We start from the raw sequence: 18033 nt of genomic DNA, 5'->3' as shown, positions 1-18033 counted from the left end.
AATTATGTCCTGTGAACAATTGGGTTTCTAGTGAGCAACTGAAATATGAAGTGGAGAAGTAGACTAAAGTGTGAAACCTTTAATATCAGGAGCTAATCAGGATGGTTCATGCCTTGATGTCTTTGAAAACCAGCATCCCATTTCAACCCGACTTTCCTCTGCAAAGTCACTGAACACCTCATCACTTCACAGATTTGAACCCCTCCATATTTTCATCCCTGGTAAGGCACTGAAATTGGCCATAATCAAAATCACAACAAACACCTGCTTGTGACAACGGTGAGCTATGTGATTATGACAATGATGAACAATCCCTTGTCATCCTTCTCGACCCGTCATCAACCTTTGAAACAGTTGACCATTTTCTCCAGCTCCTCTCAGTCATTGTCTAGCTGAATGGGATTGCCCTCACCTAGTTCCTTTCCCAGCCTTCTGAGAACCCTGCACTTCACCAATTCTGATCATGTACTCCCAACTTAATTTGCTCTACCAGCTGAGCCCAAGCATCAGAATTCACTCCCACAAACCTCCAATTCTCACTCTTCCTCCAAGAGGTTCCGTATAATCTACCTCTGACCAAGGCTGAGCATTTATCACCTGCCGTAAGGTCTTCTTCTTTATCTCAGGTGTAATTTGCTGTTTGATTTCTTTCCCAGTAAGTGCCTTGGAGCTTTTTGTTTACATCAAAGGCATTATAGAAATGCAACTCGACACTGGACAGTCGAGAACTAGAGGACTATAGTGGAGCAAATAGAAATTTTATCAGGATATACATGGGAAGTTGACCACATGTTCACAGATAATCCCATCAACTGCCATCATTGAAAAGAAAAATAATTTAGTACCCAATTCCCCCCCCTCCCCCCAATTTAAAGGCAATTTAGCATCGCCAATTCACCTATCCTGCACATCTTTGGGTAGTGGAAGTGAGACACACGCAGACACGGGGAGCATGTGAAAACTCCATGGACAGTGACCCAGGACCAGGATCGAACCTGGGTCCTTGGCACAGTGAGGCAGCAGTGCTAACCACTGGGTCACCGTGCTGCTTTCATTTAATATCAGTTAGGCAAAGAACAGAAAAAGGCTAAGGATGGTACCTTAATCTGGGTGGAAATGCATTTGCAGAAGACATTATATTCAGGAGGTGGAGGAGGAAGGAATAGTAGACCATATTTAAGGTTGTGAAGAGATGGGGAGGAATAATGCCCACGGTTACAGTTTCTCAAGCCTGGGTGGTCTCAGTGCTGTACACGGACGCAAAACTATCCTGATGTTGACAATTTTATTTCTATCATTTTGGATTCCAAGTTCAAATCAAAAGATGCGTCATCTCCAAAATATGTCAAATGCCCTGTCCCGAAGGGTTATTTAGATCAGAAATATGAATTCAGTTTCTCTCCACAGATGCTGCAGAGTTTATCCAGCATTTCCTGTTTTTAATTTAATCTCCAAAAACATCAGTTCTGAAAAAGAAAAGGACAACTCTTCTTCCCTCATTCATCCAATTTCTAAATTTAAAATCCTGCTATAGAATTAATTACCACCTGCACTAAATAAATATATTCCCTGTTATGGAACCAAGTCTGCAGATCAAAAAATAACCCAAGTTCAATTCTCAGTCTATGTTGAATAAATGGTTCTCAGCTAGGACAAAGAGAAATTTCAATAACAGCAAAATGATAGCTCCGGTCTAGGACCTCTACCCGAAGTACAACAGATAAAGATTATTTGTGATGCCTCCTACTGTCAAATGCCCTGCTGGAACTCACGGTCATGATTCAACCTGAAGGTTGGCTTAAGGAAGTTTGTTGGCAACCTTGGAAACATAACTCAGCAGAGGTTTTCAACTTCAGGAAAGATGGGGTGAAAAAGACAGAACAAGAAAAAAAATGGCATTAACTACATTACTGAAAACTATACAAATCAGGTGTGACCAAGGTAAATACAACTTCTGGTTGCCCATATAAATAAGTAGGCTAGAGACTTAACTCCAATCTTTGAAAAAAATAAATAGGTAAGATCTAGATGCCATCCACTCAAGGTGCCCTTGCTTCCTTAGCTTCTCGGTTACACAACCATAGGGAAAGACTTCATGTGAAAGAATGGGCACAATACAGAAATGATTAGGAGCAAATGCAAAGCTACCAGATGCTGGAAAGCCACACCTATGGCCAGACAATGCTGAAATCTCAAACACACGACCTGCACCATCTTTCATTTTCTCATTGGCTTGTGCTGAAGGAAATTGTAAGCATTTTGTCAAGTGCAAAGGAAGTTAAGCAAAACTCTGATAGGAAGCCAACTCAAGAAAGGTAGTATATTTCACCATTGATCCCAGACATTGCTTCTGTCCGCAAAACCTTGCGAGGTCTCCCAGGACGCCTCCGAGGCCGGTCACTGGTCGAAGTTGTAACATTACGATTATAGTTTGGCTGCCTTCCACGTGTCTCATCTTCTGCTGGGTTATAATCGCTGTCAGCTAAAGGAAGAGAGATTATTTTCTAGAATGGCAAACTACCCAAAAGGAGTTAGCAATTAACAGATTGACGGCGCAAAAGCAGCACGATTTTCTTAAAACCACTTGCTTGTTAATTATTTCTAAGTGGGAGTTCACAAGATACCCTATTTAATTCAAATATAACCAAAAATTCATTGTGGAGCTTCTCTATTTACAACATCATTATAACTGCAACAATTCTACTCATCCATCTACATTGATCGATATTAAGGCTCTCATTTACAGCTCCTGAGCCCAGTACAATTGAAAGGCTGATATTCACCTTTAGTATTTTTTTATACCCAAAATGATTTGAAGAGTATTGTCTTGAGGCTAAAGCGGCTCAAGGGCCGAATTGCCTAACCCCGTTCCTCGCTCTTGGTGCAAATAGGTGGTGCCATTTCTGACCTGCAATCATTTGAATGGTGAAACGGTAGCAAAAGAGGAGGCACCTCATTTCCCAAATTACCTGAAGGAGCATGAAACTAGACCCAAACCCAACAGATGGAAACCTATTGTAGAACTAAAGGAATCTAAATGGAATTTCCTCTAGAGGGACGAAAGACATCAGCAACCCTTTGAAACATAGCAATGGAATCATACTGCATTCAACCCTACAAACAAATGAGCAATGTTTGCTTCAGCTGTGTCAGGATGCTGAAATATTGAGACATTGTGACAGATGCCAACTCCTTTTTGCCATCCCCTGGCATATTTATTTTAACTATTGGTAGCTGACTTTTGCTACATTTCCTGTGGTTCTCCATGAAGCAAGCACACTTAAATGAAAGGCCTGCTCCCCGACATTTCTGAAGATGCATTACCCTCTCGGTCATCAATGGCTCCAGCATCCACAATGTCATCCTCCTCTTCTTCCTGCTCTTGCTCCGGTGTCTTCTTTCCCTCTGGTGTTGGTGACACATTCTGCTTCCTCGGCCGTCCCCTCCCCCTCTTTTTAAATAGAAAACCACCTAGGAAATGGCATGGATGTTCAGGTAAAGTTTTCATTTTAATTTCCCACACACAGTTTCATTCGACTATCGCCGTTAAGTAGACATTCTCTGCAATTATGTAAAAATACTATTCAATCAACAACAAAAAAAACAGACACCGCTTCTTCCCTCTTTGCGAAAAGGAACATTTATGAAATAATTTAAAGAATGCAAAATATCCAGACAAAGTTATCTTACAAATTATTTGCCGTTCTTATACATTTTTAATTTACTGCTTGCAACAAAGCCCCATGATAAAGGGTTTGTTTACTATAGTGTTACAGACTATTTTTAATTAAGTCAAGGACCAGTCTACACAATACTCCAAACATATGAAACCATAGAGTGGTGGATCAGGCCCGCACTTACATGCTGAGCATCCAATTCCAGCTGTATTGTAGTGAAAAATTTACTGACCAGCAGACCAGGAATGAAATCAAAACCAACCATTGATTGTTTTAGGAAAATAGTTTTGAATGAGCCTCTGTCACACAGCTCAAACGATAAGTTGGAAATTCTAGAACTAGGAGGCATAGTCTAAAGATTTGGGCTACACTTCAGGAGAGATATAGAACACAGGAACATAGAACATACAGTGCAGAAGGAGGTCATTTGGCTCATCGAGATGCACCGACCTACTTAAACCCTCACTTCCACCCTACCCTCCTAACCCAATAACCTCTCCTAACATTTTTTGGACACTAAGAGCATGACCAATCCACTTAACCTGCACGTCTTTGGACTGTGGGAGGAAACCGGAGCACCCGGAGGAAACCCACGCAGACACGGGGAGAACGTGCAGACTCCGCACAGACAGTGACCCAGCGGGGAATCAAACATGGGACCCTGGCGCTGTGAAGCCACAGTGCTAACCACTATGCTACCGTGCTGCCCACATGTTAGGAAGCGTTTCCACACACAAAAAGTGGTAGAGGTTTGGAACTCTCTTCCACAATTGTTGCTAGATTAGTTGTTAATTTTAAATCAGAGATCGATTTTTTTTGTTAAGCAGAAGGTATTAAGAGATATGGGCCAAAGGCAGGTATATGGAGTTAGGCCACAGATCAGTCATGATCTCATTCGATGGTGGAGCAGGCTCAAGGGGCTGAATGGCCTACTCCTGTTCATAGGAGCATAAAACTTTCTTCAGTAAAATAGTGGGAAGACCATAGACAACAACTCAAATAACCATTCCCTAGCCATAAACTTCCATCCCCCCCTGCCCATTATCTGTGGTTAAACTGGACTGACCTTTACCTCATTGTCCTATTTGACAATGATTCCTGCCCCATATCCTCTTCATCAGCGATTGAAACCCTCATAAACACCTTTGTTACCTCTAGGCTTGACTGTTCCAATGCTCCCATGCTGGCCTCCCACAAAGTGCCATGTACATAGCTGCACCAAAGCTCTTCCTGCACACAAAGTGCCATGTACCTTTAAGCCCTGCGTTTGCTAACCTACATTAGCTTCCAGTATGGCACTTTAGAATTCTAAACTAGTTCAAATCCCTCCTTAGCCTCACTTTTCCCCATCTCTGACCTCCTCCAGCCTGACAACCCTTCTCTGTACTTTTCCAATTTTGGCTTCTTGCACATCTTCAATTTTCATTGCTCCACCATTGGCATTTATGCTTAGGCCCTAAGCTCTGGAATTCTCCCTCTAAGCATTTTAGCCTCTCCTTCAAGTCACTTCTTAAAATCTACCTCTTTGACAAAGCTTATATTCTCATGTCATTACGTGGATCAGTGTAAAATGTTGCGCTCCTGGTAAATTACCTTGGAATGTTTTTACTATGCTAAAAGCACTATATAAACAAGTTCAAGTTGTTTCTCTCGAGGTGCTGAGATAAAGAATAAGGATTCCTAATTCTGCCAACCTTTCACAATTGGGCAGCCACATGGGGTAGCAGGATCATGCAGAGCTGCAAGTGAAGGGAAGGTGGGCCAACAAAGATCTCTCAGACAGCATTGCAAATGTTGGTTAGTACATTGGAATCAGACTGGAGTCCAAGTGTCGGTTGAAAGCCCAAATTGATACCAAAAACCAGCAAGAATGGCAACCTACACTCTGCAAATCGAGAGCCACCTGTTGACATACAGTGATTTGTGCCCAGACAGCAGCTTTGTCAACACTGAAGCTCGTTGACAAGCTTCTCTGTGATTCAATAGAATCATAGAATGGTTACAGCACAGGAGAAGAATATTTGGCCCAACATTTCTGTGCTGGCCCTCCTAAGGAGCAACTCACTCTCCATATTCCGCCTCTCCAGATATTTTGAAAATTTAATAATAATAATCTTTATTAGTGTCACAAGTAGGCTTATATTAACACGGCTATGAAGTTACTGTGAAAATCCCCAAGTTGCCACATTCCGGTGCCTGTTCGGGTATACAGAGTGAGAATTCAGAATGTCCGGCATGGAAGTGACGAATAAGGGTAGGAAAGCTAATGAAGGGAGAACCGTGAGACGGAGTAGTTACATGGACCATGATAGTTGGGATTTATGCTTGGGAGGAGATGGTTATGTTATTGTGATTTTTTGTTGTTGTGTTTGTTGGATCCTTTTGTTTAAAAAGTTAAAATTATAAGTGCCTTAATAAAATATTTTCCCCCAAAAAAGAGAATTCCGAATGTCCAATTCACCCAACAAGCGTGTCTTTTGATGTAGAAATTTTTACGGCACAAAAGGAAGCCACTCTGCCCATAGTGTCTGCGCTAGCTGAAATCTCTCTTTCTCCACCCCCCCCCCCCCCCCCACCCACCCCCATTCTATTTTCCAACACTTGGGCCACGGCCCTGGAAGTTACGGGACTTTATCGTACTGTGCCTGGTATAATGAGGTCAGTAAGCAACACAGATTGGGGTGGGGAAAATGTTGAGAAAACGCCGATTTAGAGGTATAGTGCAGCATTCTCCCAAAAACCTTTAAGGCTCATTTGTGGCAGGTTTTTCAGGGAGTTTCCCGCCGGCTCTGCCTGCGGGTTTCCCACCGTTTCCCTCAGAGATCGGACTGCCATTTTGACAGAGTGCCACGATCTTGAAGTGAGCTTGTGGGTCCCCCACACCCATGGGTAATGTCACCCCACACACTTGGGCATTTACACCCCCCCCCCCCACCAAGTGAGGACACCCCGCTATGGGGCCACTGGAGTTCCCCTCTCCTCAGGCCCCCCGCCCCACCTCCCAGAGGACTCATTTACCTGCCCTGCACACCGCCATCCATCGAACCCCCCTCACCCTCCTTTCATGGTCATGGCCCCCCCCTCTCAGGCCCTGACCCTCGGCAGTGCCACCCTGGCACCGCCACCCTGGCACTTGGGCAGTGCTCCTGCCAGCTGGCAGTGTTACTCTGGCACCTTGGCAGTGTCAGGGTGGTAGTGCCAAGGTGCCTACATACCAGGTGAGGGCCAGGGAGCCACCCTACACTATCCCTGATCACCCAGGAGTCTCCGATGGCCCGGAAGACCGCCTGGTCCATGTCTGTGCCTGGTTGCGGCCTAGCTGGGGATGCCAGTGGATCCCGGATGAACTCGCCAGAGTCGGTTTAAAACCGGTAAGCGCCGTTTGATCACACCCCTTGTGGGCATGTTTCTGATTCAGATGCCTAGCGGGACTTGGGTGGATCCTGTGAGGCATGAAGACTTCTGGGAAGCACGTGAGAGGCTTCTCCTGGTATTCACAGGCCTCACCGCGCTTGAGAGAGCACTCAACGTGGTCGGTGAATCGCGCCCATAAGGTTGTGTGGAAATAACAACAGCTTTTTATAGCTACAGACAGCGAATTAATATGGTATAATATATGTGGGTTAGGAGCACTGGATTGAGAATTACCAATGTTGAGATGTCGATCCTTCATGTGATTGATCAGATTGTCTTTTGAGATGCTTTTATATGGACACATCTTACACTTGAACTGCTGAACCACCACCACCTCCATCATGTCCTCCAGGTTAGACAAGTCATGCTGCTCAAGATGGTCGGCACAAGTGGATGTCGGCCCTTCTCCCAATCCATCACCTGACATGTTGGAAAGCTGGGAGCTGGACATCTGAGAGTTGGACATTTGGGAATCAATATGACCACCTAAAAATACATTAGAGGGTAAAAGTCAGGGGTGGCTGGGTACTAAATACTGTAGAAATAATAAACCGCCAAGGACAAGTGATCTGATTACTTTGTTCAAAGGTATATCCTACAAACTACCCACATACAATAATGGGCTGCGAGGAGCAATGTCAGTATTCAAAATAACATTGTACACCTAGACAGAAAAGTTCCAGCAGTTTACAACAAATTGGACCTTCACATAATGATTGGCAGGCCTGCAGCAATCTGTACACTAGAAATATTAACAGAGATAAAGTTACATTTAATGTACTGATTAAAATGTCAAAATTACCACCCAGCAAAACAAAACAGATGATGATGTTTGTCGGAAATTGTTGCACCTCTGAAAGATAAGTTCAGCAGAGTTAAATTCTTACCATCATCAGGGTAAGGCAGCACAAGGTACTGAGTGACTTCAGCTCCTTCATCTCCTGCACTTGTTACAGCAATACAACCTGGAAAAGTACCAACTCATTACAACCAAGGACAGAGCACAGATGGCTTATTCATTATCAAATATGAAACATGTGGTACAAAAATGAGATGATTCAGAGAACATAAATCAGTACCTTCGGTATAATCTTTCAACTCTGATGAAGGGTTTCATACCCAAACCATTAAATTAATTTCCCCTATTTCATTACTTTGGTTTTTTTTCGTGAATCAGAATCAGTTAACCATTTGACAATACCAGGTACGCCCATTTAACAAGCTTTAACTACATTGAAGCCCTGCTTCTGATCAGTAACCGATTTACATGGAAATGTCTTATAAGTGCTATATTATTGTGAGAAATAATCAGCAGGTTTGGTCTTCCAATAGGAACATTCCAAGGGAACTTACTTTGCATAATGTCAGGTCCAATTGTAGATTCTATAATTTTATCGATAGCTGATCCAAGATCGGAAGATGTAGAAGCGGTGGAGTCTGATACAATCATGGTCCCATCAGGTGCCACACTGGAGTGAACCAAGACTTGAGCAGATTCAGACACCATGACAGACTGTGTGACTGTGGAGACACTGGACACAATAGTGGACTGAGCAATTGAGGAAGAGTCTGGAAGGTGCGTGATGGTAATAACATCAGTGCTGGAACTGGTTTCTGGAAGCACCTCCTGGAATTTCACAGCAAAAGGAAATGCTTTGGTTATGAATGGTTTCAGCAATTTTTTTGTATTCAATTAAATCAAAGATAGTTCACGGTGCTAAATGGGATCATTTTTCCATTGTAAAGTTGATTGCAGAATTCCTCCACTGCCCACCCTTCGAGTTAGCAACATGATTAAAATAAGGGGACAAAAATTGCCGCTTAACCCAATACATCTGTATTCCAACAGTCAAGAATTTATTTTCCTAAGACAGCTTTGCCCATGGAACAAAATGTGTCCAAACACAACTTATATTTTTAAATTTATAAAAAACATTGATAATCATCTACAGAAAAGACAACATGTTGATGTGCAGATTCTAATTTCAATTAACAGTACAATCTAAAGCAGTCAGACCATTTGCCTGAAATTCAGTCTGGAATGAAGAGTAATCTTCTCCAGTTAAGTATTAGGAAAACTGAAGTCTTCAACCCCTGCCACAAAAACCATACTATTACTATCAATTCCTCTTCCATGCTGTAATTGAGTTGAGCCAGACAGTTTGCAATTTTGGCATTCTATTTAATCACAGGTTGAGATTATGATTCAGTGTCCTCTCCATCACAAAAAATACCTACATACATCCTTCATCTTTACCCCCGTCTTAGCCCTCTGCTTATCCATTACCCCGCCCTTTTTGACCTACATTGAACCATTGAAGGACTGGAGACAAATTTATAACCATCATTCTTGTGTTTAAATCCACCCTACTGTCTCCCAAATTCCCCCAATTTTGCTTCCTTGCATTAAGCACGCTTCTCTTTCTCTCCCGCCCCTCCCTCACACACACACACCAAACGGTTGATGCGCCCAAGCTCTGGAACCCCTCCCTTTTCCTCCTTGAAGAGGTTTCCAAAACCCATAATCTTTGCTCACCTAATTGGCTCTTTGGCTCGGAGCACTCTGATTCACGCTTTTGTAAAGCATCTTAGAAATTCTTTTTACATTAAATGCACTGTATAAATAAGCCACATAAATGCAAATTCAAATTAAAACAGGGAGAACCAGATTATGTGCCCCATCTGTAAAGAGTAAAATTTACAAGATTGGTTATTAAATCGTCACATGATTCACTGAAATTGCAGGCATTACGGCGGGATTATCTGAGCCCGCGCCGGGTCGGAGAATCCCCGGGGGCCCCGCGAATCCCGCCACGCCGCCGGCACGTCCTCAGTCAGGGCCCGCTCTACGAGGCCGCCCCGGCGATTCTCGGCCCGGGATGGGCCGAGTGGCCGTACAAAAAACCCGAATCCCGCTGGCGTCGTTCTAACCTGGTCTTACCCGGCGGGACCTCGGTGTGAATGGATCCGGGGGCGGCCTGTGGGAGGGGGGGGGCTGACCCTGGGGAGGCCTCCACTGTGGCCTGGCCCGCGATCGGGGCCTACTGATCGGCGTGCCGGCCTCTCAGGCTGGGGGCCTCCTTTCTTTCGCGCCGGCCCCTGTAGCCCTACGCCTTGTTGCGTCGGGGCTGGCGCGGAGAAGGAAGCCACCGCACATGCGCGGCAATCGCACCAGTCCCACTGCGCATACCCGCGGCGCCCATCTGACGTCGGTATCGGCAGCTGGAGAGGCGTGGATCGCTCCAGTGCCGTGCTGGCCCCCTGTAGGGGTCAGAATCGCTGCTCCTGAGGCCATGTTGATGCCGTCGGGAAACGCAACGGCATTTATGACGGCATCAACACTTAGCCTCAGGATCAGAGAATCCCGCCCTATGTTCTCTACATTGTTTACCTTCGTAAAATGAATTAGCATTGTATATTACTGAATTATCCTGTAAATTTAGAAAATTGTTTGGGCCTGGAAGTTCCATTTTAAAGGAGCGAGAAAAAAAGTCATGCAATAGATTACTGTGAAGTATGTCAAGGTGATTGTGAATTTCCTCTTTATGGGTACTTTAGAGGACTGTAAACCAGGCACTCATGACGAATGGAATATGGCTAATTCGCCTCAAACATCAAATGAACGTACGGATGTCCATCCTGAGAATTTAGTCAGCTCCATCGCCACAGTTCACTTGAGTTTGGAAAATTTAACATTCCACCAAGCTCTTGTGTGGACGTAAAGAGGAATCTGGGGAGCTGGTGGGGAAATGGAGGTGAAGCCCAAGATCATTAGAACATTACAGGCCCTTCGGCCATCGATGTTGCGCCGACCTGTGAAACCAATCTGAAGCCCATCTACACTATTCCCTTATCATCCATATGTTTATCCAATGACCATTTAAATGCCCTTAATGTTGGCGAGTCCACTACTGTTGCAGGCAGGGCATTCCACACCCTTACTACTCTCGGAGTAAAGAACCTACCTCTGACATCTGTCCTTTATCTATCTCCCCTTAATTTAAAGCTATGTCCCCTCGTGCTAGCCATCACCATCCAGCCATAATTGTATTGAACAGCAGAACAGACTCGAAGGGCTATATATTCTACTCCTATTTCTTGTGTTCTTGCATTTCAAATTAATCTCGTGGTATGCAAAACATGCAACTATCTTTTTAATTTCTATCATTTTGCTGGATTGTGACTTTTGCTGTTGACACATTGCCCCAAGGCGCAAGGCCTATTGACAGCTCCATACCATAGATTGTTCAGAGCTCTGGCCCACACCAGAGTCAACACAGGAGCCGTTGTCGGCCTCGGATGCCATGCCAAGGGTGGTTACTGTGTCGCTGCTGTCTGCAGATACAGCTTCGGATGTCTCCACTGCCATGCCACTCTCCGAAGGTTCCTCATGCCCCGAGGGAGCAGCATCACTGCTGCTCTGTACTGCGTTCTCCTCCAGCTCCATCATGTCACCTGTCTGTTACAAAAAGGTCTACAATAAGAAAAAAAACACAGGGCAGGGTTAGACAGGCTGTTTTTAAATAGGAAATGTTACTGTGGTAATGTCCACAGAATTCGGTCTTTACAATATAAATAAAGTCGTGCCAGAAAGGTTCTTCTTTATGCTCAACTCCGAAGCTGCTGCTGCAAATTTCCAGTGCCCCTTTGATTGACCGACTTTGAATGTTTTCAATTCAAAAAACACCATCAAAACAAATCAGTATTCAAATATCAAACCTAGATTTGTAAAATAGGAACTTTTAAACTGGTTCCATTCTGATTACCTGGTTAACCATCTCTCCTTTCACTTTCTCAACTTGGTTTGGTTTTTGCACCCAACTAAATCTGGCTTTTCAAACCATAACTTAAAAATAATTTCCTCTTTGATCCAAAACGACGGGTGGGAGTGCAAGGTGTGTACATGCTTGACAGGCCATTTTCTCCTTCAGCCAATCAAAAGCTCATACGTTTTCACGCACTCTGGACATCCCAAAGAATACAACAGCCAATTAAGTACTTGAAACACAGTCACTGTTACACTGTAGGAAAATGCAGCCGGCCAATTGTACATAGCATGACTCCTCCAAACAGCAATGAGAAATGACCAGTGATGTTCATGATGTTGGTCCAGGGGTACATATTGTCCAAGATGATGGGTTGGGTACTCTGGATCTGTGGAGACTGCATTTACCTTAGCAGTAACACAGACAGGCTACCAACACTTGTAATAGTACAACTCTATTTTATTTAACAGTACAACTCTATTTTATTTAACTAAGAGCTGTTAAACATACTTGCACTGTGGGTCGACACTATGTTAGATTGACTGAAGACCTATGCCTAACCTGACCAGCCTATACTGTTAGCACATGGTGGATGTTTGTGCTACTGACTGCGGGCTCTGTCTCAGAGGCTGCACCCCGAATGAGCGGGAAAACTGGTGACTTCTGTCTTTATAGTGACCGTGCCCTAACTGGTGATTGGCTGCTGTGTTGTGTGTGTTGATTGGTCTTGCAGTGTGTCAGTCAGTGTGTGTCTCTGCACCATCATATACTGATGTGTATATTATGACATCCCCCTTTTCTAAAAAAAATGTGCTTGTGGCAATAAATAATGTAGTATGCGAATGTTCCTAACTATGTGTGGCACATGCGAGCATATTTACAGGACTTTGTACAGAAACTCGAAGATATTTACATTGGAAGGTGTCTAGTGCAGATGGACTGTGTATGTAACACAAAATATAACTAGACCAACAGTATGTACAAACCAGTGAGTTAATCAAACAGGGTAACGAAACAATCAGTTCATGAGTTCAAAGAGTCCATGAATTCAGGCAGTTCATAAATTCAGTCTCGGAGGTGGGCGACGAATTCTGGTTGACCGCCTTAAGGGTGGGTCAGGGGCTGCCTGTTCTGGAATGGGCGGGACTGTGTCAAGACTCAGAGGGTGGCAGAACGAAAGGGAGATCTGCAAAGTCCGTGACGGGTTCGTCGTGACGGCGAGGCAGGACATGATGATCTGGTGGCGAGCGAGGACGGAGTCGTAGTGCCCGCCTATTTCCGCGAAGAAGAGAGCCGTCTTGTAGACAAACCAAAAATGACCTGGAGGCCACTTGTCTGAGCACCACAGCGGTGGCGGACCAACCACCATCGGGAAGTTGGACACAGGCCTCATCATCAGGAGCCAGAGCAGGGAGATCCGTGGCGCGGGCGTCGTACGCCGATTTGTGTTGGGCCCGAGACAACAGCATTCGACGAAGGACCGGAAGGTTGTCCAAGTCCGGGACACGAATGGCCGGCACCGTCGTCCGCAGCGTGCGATTAATCAACAATTGAGCCGGTGACAGGCCGGTGGACAATGGAGATGACCTGTAAGCAAGCAGGGCGAGGTAAAAATTGGATCCTGCATCGGCCGCCTTGCACAGGAGTCCTTTGACAATGTGCACCCCCTTTTCAGCTTTGCCATTGGATTGGGGGTAATGGGGACTGAACATGACATGTGTGAAGTTGTACCGTTTGGCAAAATTGGACCACTCCTGACTGGCAAAACACGGGCCATTGTCGGACATGACTGGTGAGCGGGATGCCATAGCGAGCGAAGGTTTCCTTGCACGCACGGATGACCGCAGTTGAGGTGAGGTCATGTAGCCTATCTACCTCCGGTTAGTTTGAGAAATAGTCCACTATGAGAACGTAGTCCCGGCCAAGTGCATGGAACAGGTCGATGCCCACCTTGGTCCAGGGGGATGTGGCCAACTCATGGGGTTGTAAGGTCTCCCTTGGCTGAGCAGGCTGGAAACGCTGGCATGTTGGGCAGTTAAGAACGGCGGTGGCAATGTCCTCGTTGATTCCAGGCCAGTACACTGCCTCACGGGCCCGTCGGCGGAATTTCTCCACTCCCAGATGGCCCTCATGGAGCTGCTCAAAGACGAGGTTTTGCATGCTGTGCAGAATGGCGATCCTGTCCAGCTTTAGTAGAATTCCATCTGCCACCTTGTTATAGAATTGAGGGCATTGGTCCTTGAGCCACCCGTCTGTCAGGTGGCGCATGACACGTTGGAGCAGGGGATCATTGGCCGTCTCACGATGAATCTAGATGAGTCGTTCGTCCGTGGCGGGCAGATTGGATGCAGCGAATGCCACCTAAGCATCAATCTGGCACACGAAGCACGCTGGGTCGCAGGGTGTGGTGACAGATCGGGAGAGTGCATCAGTGACGATGAGCTCCTTACCCGGGATGTAGACGAGTTCAAAGTCGTACCGCCTGAGTTTAAGGAGAATGCGCTGTAGTCGCGGTGTCATGTCGTTAAGGTCTTTTTGAATGATATTGACCAGTGGCCTGTGGTCTGTCTCGACTGTGAACTTTTGGAGTCCATAGACATAGTCATTGAATTTGGCGACTCCGGTAAGAAGGCCCAGGCACTCTTTTTCAATTTGCACATAGCGCTGTTCGGTGGGCGTCATTGCACGGGACGCGTATGCGACAGGAGCCCATGAGGAGGCGGCGTCACGTTGAAGGAGCACTGCTCCAATGCCGGACTGACTGGCATCTGTGCAGATCTTGGTTTCTTTGGCCGGATCGAAAAATGCCAACACCAGGGCCTTGGTCAGCTTCTTCCCGAGTTCGCGCCTTTCTTGTTCGTGGGCGGGGAGCCATTGGAATTCGGTCGTCTTCTTAACCAGGTTCCTGAGAGACGTGGTGTGGAAGGCGAGGATAGGAATGAATTTCCCCAGGAAATTGACCATGCCCAGGAAGCAGAGGACCGCCTTCTTGTCCTCCGGTGTCTTCATGCCTTAATGGCTGATACCTTGTCAGCATCCGGCTGCACGCCAAACTGAAATGTGGTCTCCAAGGAATTTAAGTTCCGTTTGACCAAAGGAGCATTTGGCCCTGTTGAGGTGGAGGCCATGCTCATGGATTCATCGGAAGACGCGCTGGAGGCGATCAATGTGCTCCTGCGGGGTGGTAGACCAGACGATGATGTCGTTCACATATACGTGAACCCCTTCGATACCTTCCATCATCTGCTCCATTATTCTGTGGAACACTTCCGATGCAGAGATGATGCCAAACGGCATCCGGTTGTAGCAATACCGGCCAAATGGGGTGTTAAAGGTGCAGAGCTTCCGACGGAATGCGTCGAGTTGGATCTGCCAGAACCCCTTGGATGCGTCTAGCTTGGTGAAAAATTTGGCACGAGCCATCTCGCAGGCGAGTTCTTCGCGCTTTGGAATGGGATAGTGTTCTCTCATAATATTGCGGTTGAGGTCCTTGGGATCAATACATAAGCGTAATTCGCCGGATGGTTTTTTCACGCACACTATAGAGCTGACCCAGTCAGGCGGTTCTGTAACTTTCGAAATTACGCCCTGGTCCTGGAGGTCCTGCAGCTGCTGCTTGAGGCTGTCCTTGAGGGGTGCTGGTACCCTGCAAGGTGCATGCACCACAGGCGTGGCATTTGGTTTTAACAAGATTTTATAAGTGTATGGGAGTGTGCCCATGCCGTTGAATACACCGTGGTTTCGGGTGATGATGGCGTTCAGCTGTGTCCGAAAGTCAGCGTCCTGAGATGCGGAAGCGTCAGCGGGTGACAGGGAGTGAACTCTTTGGACAAGGTTTAGAAGTTTGCACGCCTGAGCACCAAGCAGGGAGGCTTTAGTGGATCCCACTATTTCGAATGGCAGGTTAGCCTTTAATGACCGGTGCAACACTTCAAGCTGGCAAGAGCCACTGGCAGCAATGGCATTACCATTATAGTCCAGAAGCTGGCATGCGGATGGCAGGATGGTAGGCTTGACATGGAAGCTTGAGGTCAGACCGCGCAATGAGATTGGCTGAAGCGCCGGTGTCCAGATGGAATCGGATGTGGGATTGGTTGACCGTGAGGGTGGCACACCACTTGTCGCCCGGATCAATGCTGAATATTGGGAGAGACGTGGCTTTTGTCTTCTGGAGCATCATGTGTTTGGTGATGATGCCCACCCGAAATGGTGCTTTAGGGTCCTCGGTGTCAAGGTCCGGAATCAAGTCGAAGTCGGAATCGGTGACTGGATGGTTCGGACATCCCTGCGTGGCTGGTTGGAGTGACGAGAGGTAGTAGGTTGAGCAGGGCTGCATAGTGGCCAAGCTTGCCACATTGGAGACAGCGTCGGGAGTTTGCAGGACATTGCCACTTTAAGTGGGCGGAGCCACAGTTGCCGCACGTCGTGACGTCAGAATGTTCGGTACGCCACCACGCATGCGCGGTGCGGTCATACATAGTGCGTGCATGCGCAGTGCGGTCTTCGGCCTCGCCGTCCCCTCGGTCAGTGCGCGCATGCGCGGGAGCCCGCGAAATGGCCGCCCTCATCCAGGCTTAGGCCCTGGAGTTGTTTAATGGCTTGCACCTGCTCTGCCTCGTGGGGACCTTGCCGCGCCGTTTCAGCCGCTTAAATGTGCGAGTATCGGTTAGTGTCGTGTTCATGCAGAACGCAGGTCTCGATGGCTATCGCAAGGGTGAGCTGTTTAACCTGGAGGAGCTGCTGGCGTAGGGGGTCCGATTGCACACCGAAAACGATCTGGTCACGGATCATCGAGTCGGAGGTGGAGCCGTAATTGCAAAACTGCGCGAGGATGCGAAGGTGGGTGAGGAAAGATTGAAAGGGTTCATCCTTACCCTCCAGACGCTGTTGAAAGACATAGCGCTCAAAACTTACATTTACCTCGATGTCACAGTGACTATCGAATTTGATCAGGACTGTCTTGAACTTGTCTTCACCTTCAGCAAAAGTGAGAGAGTTGAAGATATGGATGGCGTGGTCCCCGGCCGTGGAAAGGAAGAGAGCAATTTTCCTGGTGTCTGAGGCAGCTTCCAGGTCTGTAGCTTTGAGGTATAGCTGGAATCGTTGTTTAAAGATTTTCCAGTTCGCACCGAGGTTACCGGTGATGCGGAGCGGCGGGGGAGGGTGGACGCTGTCCATACTACCAGATGGCTGATCGAAGGCAGATCACTTGAAGGTAGGTCTATTAAACTCTAACATCATATACTGGTACCATGATGTATTGGGTACTCAAGATCTGTGGAGACTATGTTTACCTTAGCAGTAATATAGACAGGCTACCAACACTTGTAATAGTACAACTCTATTTTATTTAACTAAGAGCTGTTAAACATACTTGCACTGTGGGTCACATACTTGCACTGTGGGTCGACACTATGTTAGATTGACTGAAGACCTATGCCTAACCTGACCAGCCTATACTGCTAGCACATGGTGGATGTTTGTGCTACTGACTGCAGGCTCTGTCTCAGAGGCTGCACCCCGAATGAGTGGGAAAACTGGTGCCTTCTGTCTTTATAGTGACCGTGTCCTAACTGGTGATTGGCTGCTGTGTTGTGTGTGTTGATTGGTCTTGCAGTGTGTCAGTCAGTGTGTGTCTCTGCACCATCATATACTGATGTGTATATTATGACACAAGGCACTGGGGAGAACTCCCCTGATAAGTACTGCCAAGTGATCTTTTATTTATTCCCAAGAAAATGGGACCTATATTTAAGATTTATCTGAAAGATGGCACCTCTGACAGTGCAGCACTCCCTTTGTACTGGGAGAAACAGCCTCAATTATGTGCTCAGGCCTCTGGGGTGGAACTTGAACCTTCAACCTTCTGACTCGGGTGAAACCGAGCCCCTTCCTTTTAAAATGTGTCTGATCGCATGAAATCTAAATACATCCCTCTCTGATACATACTAACAAATGAAAAGAAAAAGATAGGGTGTTGGGAATCAAATAAAAGCAGAGCGTTCTGGAAACAGCACATTGTCCGCATCTCAGTGAAATATATTTGTCATTGCAGAGTTGCCATGGTTGGAGTTCTAATTTCTAGCTGTGGTTAAATGTGAATGTCTGGGAATGTGCAGAGTAGGCCGTCAACCTCAAGCCTTCATCAGATTGTTTCACTAAGCTGACAAGTTGCT

At 46.3% G+C, this 18033-nt stretch overlaps 1 protein-coding gene across 1 annotated transcript in view; it reads right to left on the bottom strand.

The window, feature by feature from the left end:
- The window catches only part of LOC140428898 (zinc finger protein 335-like), a 267142-nt gene that overhangs the window by 146807 nt on the left and 102302 nt on the right, over positions 1-18033 (bottom strand). Inside the window, exons 17-22 of the mRNA XM_072515545.1 lie at positions 11329-11550; positions 8445-8718; positions 7979-8056; positions 7326-7577; positions 3325-3471; positions 2330-2482 (exon numbers count right to left, since the gene is read on the bottom strand). Of these exons, the coding sequence (XP_072371646.1) occupies positions 2330-2482; positions 3325-3471; positions 7326-7577; positions 7979-8056; positions 8445-8718; positions 11329-11550 (1126 nt within the window). The remainder of the gene's footprint in view (positions 1-2329; positions 2483-3324; positions 3472-7325; positions 7578-7978; positions 8057-8444; positions 8719-11328; positions 11551-18033) is intronic.

This window comes from Scyliorhinus torazame, chromosome 8 (genome assembly GCF_047496885.1).
Source record: "Scyliorhinus torazame isolate Kashiwa2021f chromosome 8, sScyTor2.1, whole genome shotgun sequence".
NCBI lineage: Eukaryota > Metazoa > Chordata > Chondrichthyes > Carcharhiniformes > Scyliorhinidae > Scyliorhinus > Scyliorhinus torazame.
This window is presented reverse-complemented; position numbering and strand designations above follow the sequence as displayed.